Source organism: Rhinopithecus bieti, unplaced genomic scaffold (genome assembly GCF_001698545.2).
Source record: "Rhinopithecus bieti isolate Rb0 unplaced genomic scaffold, ASM169854v2 scaffold_11163, whole genome shotgun sequence".
Classification (NCBI taxonomy): domain Eukaryota; kingdom Metazoa; phylum Chordata; class Mammalia; order Primates; family Cercopithecidae; genus Rhinopithecus; species Rhinopithecus bieti.
Window position 1 is genome coordinate 14,510 of NW_016806651.1, and position 8,759 is coordinate 23,268.

The window sequence follows — 8,759 nt, forward strand, 5'->3', positions numbered from 1 at the left end:
GTTGTAATGAGGAACATGGACACTTTTTTTTAAGAATTTAAAAGAAGAATTTTTTAAAAAACAACTTTCATTTTAAAATTAGATTATTTTTTATCACCAACCCTAATCTCGACTTTCTCCTGAACTCCAAATTCACATATGCAATTTCCTATTCAATATCTCAACTTATATGTCTAAGTTGAGATATGTCAAAACATAACAAAACATGTCAAAACATTCACCTTTCATTCTCCATCTCCCAGATTCTACTCTTCCTCAGAAGAGTAGTGTTTCTTATCTCAGTTAATGGTAGCTCCATTCTTCCAATTGTTTACACTAAAATCATGAAATAATTCTGAATCTTCTTCATAATCCTCATCGTATCTAAATATCTCATCTTAGAGCCTCCTCACTGATGACATACATGCCCAACTGATATACACGCCAAGGGGAATTCAGCAAGATAGCTAGATGATGTCAGAGCATAAGAGCAAATACCAACAGATGAATTTATTTCAAATCAGCATGCATAAAATCTAGCACAATTTGAGTGGTATTTATTTCCAGTCTTGGGTTATTGGAACTATTCTTGGGTAAGTTAGATAAAGGGTGAGAATTTTTCAGACTAAATGTAGCAGTGAGCTATAAAAGTTAGGGTAGATAGGTACATATGATAGCAGCTGGTGGCCTACATGGGGATGGTGGCCTGTAATAACTCAAAGGGTTCCAATCAGCTATTACATGTCTAACATTAATAGATAGTTTAAAAAGGAAGACCCATGCATTTTTTAGAGGGCCCCAATTAGGACAGTTTGACATGTGAACAAAAGTGAGCAAGGTCTTCAGCCTTTGAAATACTGCTGTGAGGAGTTAGAGGAACCCCTTCTTCTTCTTGAAGATAATTGTAATAATAGAAGGGATAAGGAGGCAATCAGCTGGTAATTTCAAGTGAACTCTAAGAGTTCCTGGATGATTTTGGTCATCCTGTAGAAATTTGATAATGTATCCAGTATAATGTAGATGCCAAAATGGACAGGATTTGGCCCAGAAACTCAGTCTTCATTTATTAAAACTTGCATTTTGGAGGATTGACCCAGAGGTGGTGGTCATGCTGCAAGACTTTCCAAGATAGGTCATATTAGAAGTTCTATTAAATGAATAAAGTATGATGGCTTGCAGTTATATGACAACCATTTTGTCCAAGATGTTGTGCAGGCTCTGAAAAACCTACCACATGAAAAGCATTTCATGAAGTAAATTAAGAGCAAGAACGCAATGGTATGCATATGATGAACACTTATCAATCATTTTATGGTTGATAATTTTCACTTTGGAAAGCCATATGCTTTATAATGAAGTTAGATAATTAATTATAACCATCAAAATTCAGCTGAAACCACCCAGCTATTATCAAGTCAGTTGGAAGATCTGACTATTTGTCAGTCAGGTCCCATACTTTGACCATAAAGACTTGACAAGGCTAGATTCACTTCACTGAAATTTTGCTTTACACATTATCAGTGTCTGGATTTAGTTTTTAGCAATCTCATAATGTTAGCATTAGGCACGAACTTTGATGGTTCTATAGTTCTTTATCTGCCTTTGACTGAATAATCTATGTCAAAAGGTAGGCTTCTTTTCCAAAACTGTTACTTAAGGCCATAAGAAGTAACTGATCCCACCATCCTTACAATTCATCTTTGGCAAGCATATAAGAGAAATGATAAAAACTAGTCATATCTGTTCATAATCCCCACTGAGTTGCATTACTAAAACATAGGGATTGGGCATTATTCTTTAACACCATAGAGATGACATATAGGAATGGTGGCAGAGTCTTACCTACCAGCTATAAAACAATAAGCCCAACTAGTTAATTCTAAGATGTGTAGATGAGAAGGTCTCTGAGTATCTCTATTATGGTGAGTGACTCTGGAGATCTTATATCAGGATCTTGTCCTATAGGAATTGCAGGTCAATGCACATGGTAAGAAGGTCTGTATATACTCCACTAATGTATTTTAAGAAACATGTATCCTGAAAGAAATGAGGCAAAGAAATGGAAGCCATGGAAATCGGGATCCATCAGAGTTGCATTTTCTTACGTGAATATATCCCAAGAATATTGTAGAGAGTAAAAGCATGTCACAAAGTAATTCAGCAGTTGGCATTAGGGGAGAGGAAAGAATGCTGAAGGAAATAATACCACCTACACATATACAGAAGGTATACACTCTTTATAACTGGCTAGAATCAGAGGAAAGTTGGAAATTTTCACTGATTATGAAAAACGTGAACTAGGATGATTTTAAAGTGCAAAGAGATATGTCGTGAAGGTTAGACCATAAAGTTGCTGGTAAGGATGTAAACCTAACTGGAATTAGATCTTCAATATTTTTGATGTGCCTTTCAAAACATGCATTTAAAATTTCCATTTTAGAAATATCAGGAATTATTTGCTATACTGGATACTAAAGAATAATTTGTTCATTTTAGATGTTTCAGTATGAAAATGAAATAAATGATATGTCAACTTCAGCAACTAATGAAGCTGCTCTTGAAAAAATGCTATTTAAGATTATTGATTTTTGGAACATTACTCCTTTGCATTTAGTTCTTCACCACACAGAGATGTACTCTATCTTCATAATACCATCTATAGATGACATATCAGCTCAGTTAGAAGAGTCTCAAGTCATACTTGCAACAATTAAAGGATCTCCCCACATTGGGCCCATTAAGGTAAGTATTATGGCAAAGGAAAATGTTTTCTTTTTCCGTAGTTTTATTATTTCAATCTTTTGCAGTCTACAGTTTGCCTTTGAATTGTATAAATCATTAATATACTTATATAAAAATTACATTGAATATTTACTAGTTTGAATACCAGAAATAACTTTTTGTGGAAGCCTTAATTGTTCATGAGGAAATGTCAAAGTTTAATTTTGGCAGAAAAGATAAATTTAGATCATAGAAAAATATGACCTTATTACCGTGACTTTTATCACCAGTGTACAGTGTTCCCTGATAGTCCCTCATTGTGCAACCCCACATCTGGTAATATACCTAATAATTATTTTAAGATGTAAAGAAACTCAACATGAGATGTAACAAAATAGAGATAGTAAGTAGCAAAATTAACATAATCATATGCACACATATATGTATGTGCATCTATATAAACAGATGGGGAGAGAGAGAAAGTATATACACAACAATGGGAACTCACATTATTTGTAGGATTTAGGGAAAATGTCAGTTAACTGAAACTTTGAGAGAAAAAACTCAATAAATTACAGAAGAAAATAAACCCAATACACTTTATTCTTTAATCACATGCAGTACAAAAAAAATGAACAGCAGAAAAACAGCAAAAAAGGCAGACAAAACAAAACACCCAAAACAATAGAAATTTAAAAGCAACCATCAGAATATACAGGAAATGTAATCTAATTTTTTTTAATTTAAAAGTAAGGAACGGGAGAAAATCACGTTTCAAACCTGTCACAATTGGCTAGAACCCTACAAAAATGAATGTTTAAGCATTAAATGCCTCCATTAAAAATGAAAAGTGAATTTAATAAATGATAAATAAGCACATTCAAGAAATTGAAAAGAACAACAATGACAACAACAACACACACACACTCACACACAGCCTTCTACTTCTAAGCAAGATGGAGTATAGGGACCAGATTTACCATCTGTCTTAGTCTACTTAATGTTGCCTTAACAATACCACACACTGGATGATTTATAACGAAAAGAAATTTATTTGGCTTATGGTTCTGGAGGCTGGGAAGTCCAAGATCATGGGGCTGGCATTTTGCCAGGGCCTTTGTGCTGCATTATTATCCTATGGTGGAGGCAGAAGAGCAAGTGAAAGCACAAGATGGAGAGAGAAAGGGGGCTGAATTCCCACAATAACTAATCCATCCCTGTGATAATGGCAGTAATCTATTCATTAGGGCAAAGCCCTCATTATCTAATAACCTCTTAAAGACTCCAGATGTCACCACCGTTACAATGGCAATTGAATTTCAATATGGGTTTTGGAGGGGACATTCAAACCACAGCACCAGCTTGCCTGAAATAGCTGAATCAGACTAGACAAAATATATGGAACAATGGTTTTTGGGACACTGGACATCAGGCAATGAAGGACAAGGATCCCTGAGAGATGAGAAACACACAAGGTAAGCCCTACGATTCTACCAACTTATTTTCTTGAGTTTCCAGACCTTGGAGAGGGGAGATAGGGAGGAATACAGGCAGAGCCTGGCAGACTTCTGATATGAGGAGATGCTGTTGAAGGTCTGGAGAACCAATGTAGGCTACAGTATTTAGGATAAACTACCAGGGAAGATAAAGCTGCAGAGACAGAGATCTTCATAGATTTGTGGCAGGTCTCTACACAAGCATTCAGTAGACCTAATCAATGACACGTGAAACTGCCAGAGGTCAGGGAAGCAACTACTTGAGAAAATTAGAGGGAACAATGCCTGGTGCTCACATAGGGCTGGGAATAGTGCCTGCATGCATGGTCAGAACAGAAAACCTCATAATTCATAAGCACTCAAAGAGTCTTGCCACAGTAATATGGAATAACTAGTCCTGAATTAAACGTTGCTCTTGTCCTCCCTAACAGATCTTAAAAGCAAGACCTAAAATGATGAAACTGTAAGTAATTTAACTGCACCCAGAACAAAGCTCAAGACTATAGGAATATAATAATATCCAGTACCCAATAAGATAAAATGTACAATTTCTAGAATGCCATCAAAGATTAGTAGACATGCAAAAAAGAACCAAAAATAGAACTCATGATGAAAACTTAACCAATGGAAATTGAATCTGAACTGACACAGTTATTAAAATTAGAGAAAAGGACATTAAAATGGTTATACATTTATTCCATATGTTAAAAAAGTTAAGTAGAGAGAGGTAAAAATATAAAAACCAAAATTAAACCTCTAGAGATGAAAACATTTACAATGTCTGAAGTGAAAAATACATTGGAGGAAATTAACACAGATTAAACAGTGCAGGAGAAGATTGGTGAATTTAAAAATATAACATTGGAAATGATTCCACATGAAAAACAGGGAGAAAGAGAAATGTTAAAAATGAAAAGAACCTCAATGAGCTGTGGGAAAGCTTCAGGCAACCTACTAGATAAATAGTTGGCATTCCCCGAGAGGAGGAGTGAGAGGGAGAAACAGAAAAAATTACTGAGAAAATAATGACCAGAAATTTTCCAAGTGTATTGAAAACCATAAAGCCATAGATTTATGCTTAATACATTCTAAGCACAAGAAACATCATAATTTCTCAAAACCAGTGGGGAAAATAGACAAATGACCAATACTAGGAATAGAAGAGGTGACATTACTACAGATTCTGTAGGTATTAAAAGGTAAACTGGAATATTAAAAACAACTTTAAGTTAATTTAAGTACTTAAATGGGCAAATTCCTTAAAATACACAAATTACTAAAGCTTGCTCAAGAAGAAATGGATAACTGGAATAACTATAATGTGTACTAAAGATATAGAATTGATAGTTAAAAATGGTTTAAAACTTTGCTACAAGGAATAGTCTTGACCCAGATGGCTTGTGCAAAACTTTTATCGAAAAAATAATATCAGTTATGCACCAACTTTTTCAGAAAAGTGTGGAGAACGGAATCCTCCGTAACACATTCTGTGAGGCCAGTATTACCCTGACACCAAAACAAGACCAAGATATTATAAGAAAGCAGGCTGGGTGCGGTGGCTCACACCTAGGTGGGCCCACACCCTATAATCCCAGCACTTTTGGGAGACCGAGGCACGGCGACTCACCCTGACGGTCAGGAGTTTCGAGACCCCAACCTGGCCAACATGCGTTGAAACCTCGTCTCTACTAAAATTCAAAAATTAGGTGGGTGTGGTGGCGGGTGCCTGTAATCACAGCTACTAGGGAGGCTGAGGCAGGAGAATCGCTTGAACCTGGAAGGCAGAGGTTGCAGTGAGCTAAGATCATGTATTTGCACTCCAGCCTGGGCAACAAGAGCGAATCAAAAAAAAAAAAAAAAAAAAAAAAAAAAAAAAAAAAAAAAAAAAAAAAAAAAAAAAAGAAGAAGAAGAAAAAAGAAAGAAAACAACAGATTTAGAAAGGAGATATTAATAAAATTTTAAAAAACCTAGAAATCAATAGCCCTCTTAAATATAGATGCAAACATTGTAAAGAAAAATGTCCAAATCAAGTCCATCAATATATAGAGAATGTTGTATTATTACCAAGAGAGATTAACTTGAGAAATGCAAGGTTAGTTTAACATTCAAAAATAAATCTATAAGTTGCCATATTAAACATAAAAAGAAAACCAGATAATATTCCCAGTACATGTTAAAAAAGTTTTACAGAATTTCAACATTCATTCCTGATTAAAATATCTCTCAACAAATTAAGAATAGAAGATAACATTCTGAATAAAGAACATCTATGAAACACATATTGTCCTTAATGGTGAAAGACTGAACACTTTTCCCCTAAGATCAAGAATAAGGATGTTCTCCCTTACCAATTCTATTCAATGTTTTACTGGAGTTTCCAGCCAGTGTACTGAAGTAAGAAAGAGAAATAAAAGATGCCCGGATTGAAAAAGAAGAAGTAAAATATTATTTATATTCAGATGCCATGATTACCTATGTAACAAAATCAAACAAAATTTACAAACAAACTAAACTTATTTTGGCAAGTTTGCAGGATACATGATTAGTATACAAAGTCAACTTCATTATATATACTGGCATTGAGAAATAGCATAAAAATAAGATATATAAACCCGAGAAAAATATATAAGATCTGTACACAAAAAACTTCAAAACCCTGCAGAGAGAAATTAAAGAAGACTTAAAAAATGGAAGATACATTGTGTTCATCCATTGAAAGACCTAATAAACATGTCAAATATCAGCAAATGGATCTCTAGATTCAATACAATCCTAATCAGAATCCTAGTAGACTACTTGTAGAAATTGACAAGCTGATTCTACAATTCTTGTGGAAATGAAAAGGTCCTAAAATAGTGTAAACAATTTTACAAAAGAAGAACAAAGTTGGAGTATTAAAACTACCTATTCAGAGGCTCATTATAAGGCCAGAGTTATCCAAACAGTTTTTTTTTTTTTTTTTTTGGTTTAAAATAGACAAGAAAGACAGAGTACAGAAATAGACCCACATACATATGGACAACTGATTTTCAACAAATATGCAAAGATAATTCAGAGAAAACCAGCCAATTTTAAAGAAATGGGGCTAACATAATTGAACAATCATATGCAAAACAAACAAAAACCTTAAGCCACATCTTACAACATACACAACATTTAACACAGAAAAAGGATTATGGACCTAAATGCAAAAGTTAAAACTATAAAAGTATGAGAAAAAAAGATAAGAGATATTTTTGTGACCTTGCTTTATGCAGATTTCTTCAATATGGCACCAAAAGCACTATCCATAGAAGGAAAATTTATGTATTAGATTTCATCAAAATTAAAAATGTGTGCTCCTAGAAAGACACTTTTAAGTGAACAAAAATACAAACCAGAGACTGGGAGAAAATATTTGTAAAGCATACATCTGATAAAGGACTTGTATCCAGAATATATAAAGAACTATCAAAATTCAATGATAAGAAAACAAAATAATCCTGTAAAGAAATGGGCAAAATATTAAAATAGAGACTTTACCAAAGTGGATATAGAATGGAAAAGAACACATTAAAAGATGTTTAACTACATTAGGGAGATGGTACTATCATGAGATATCACTACACACCTTAAGAAATGACTAATAAAAGATCATCCCAAGTGTTGGTGTGGATATTCAGGAATTAGAACTCTCACACACTGCTGTGCAGAATGTAAAATGTTACAAGCACTTAAAAAGTTAAAAATACATCTATCATATGATCCAGCTATTTCACTCCTAGGTATTTACCCAAGAGAAAGGAAAGCTAGGTTTATATAAAGACTTGTAAATGGAATGTTCATAGCAGTTTTATTTGTAACAGTAAAAGCTGGAAACAGCCCAAGTGTACAACAGGTAAGTGATAAGCATTATCATACATGTATACATATAATTTGGAATACTACTTGGCATTAAAAAGGAAATTAAAAATAAAGGAAAAAGATTAAGAGTGAACAAAACCTTCAAGAGATATAGGATTATGGGGGCGGAGCAACATGGCCGAATAGGAACAGCCAGTCTCCAACTCCCAGCACAAGCGACACAGAAGACCGGTGATTTCTGCATTTTCGACTGAGGTACTGGGGTCATCTCACTGGGGAGTGCTGGACAATCGGTGCTGGTCAGCTGCTGCAGCCCGACCAGCGAGAGCTGAAGCAGGGCGAGGCATTGCCTCACCTGGGAAGTGCAAGGGGGAAGGGAATCCCTTTTCCTAGCCAGGGGAACTGAGACACACAACACCTGGAGAATCGGGTAACTCCCACCCCAAGACTGCACTTTAAGCAAACGGGCACACCAGGAGAATATATCCCACACCTGGCCGGGAGGGTCCCACGCCCACGGAGCCTCCCTCATTGCTAACACAGCAGTCTGCGATCTAACCAAAACGGCAGCAGCGAGGCTGGGGGAGGGGCGCCTGCCATTGCTGAGGCTTAAGTAGGTAAACAAAGCCGCTGGGAAGCTCCAACTGGGTGGAGCTCACAGCAGCTCAAGGAAACCTGCCTGTCTCTGTAGACTCCACCTCTGGGGACAGGGCACAGCT

General features: G+C 35.5%; 1 protein-coding gene across 1 annotated transcript in view; it reads left to right on the top strand.

Annotated features, from left to right (window-relative positions):
- The window catches only part of LOC108532988 (dynein heavy chain 14, axonemal-like), a 24,513-nt gene that overhangs the window by 7,350 nt on the left and 8,404 nt on the right, over positions 1-8,759 (top strand). The window contains exon 4 of the mRNA XM_017877304.1: positions 2,476-2,721. Coding sequence (XP_017732793.1) covers positions 2,476-2,721 — 246 coding nt within the window. The remainder of the gene's footprint in view (positions 1-2,475; positions 2,722-8,759) is intronic.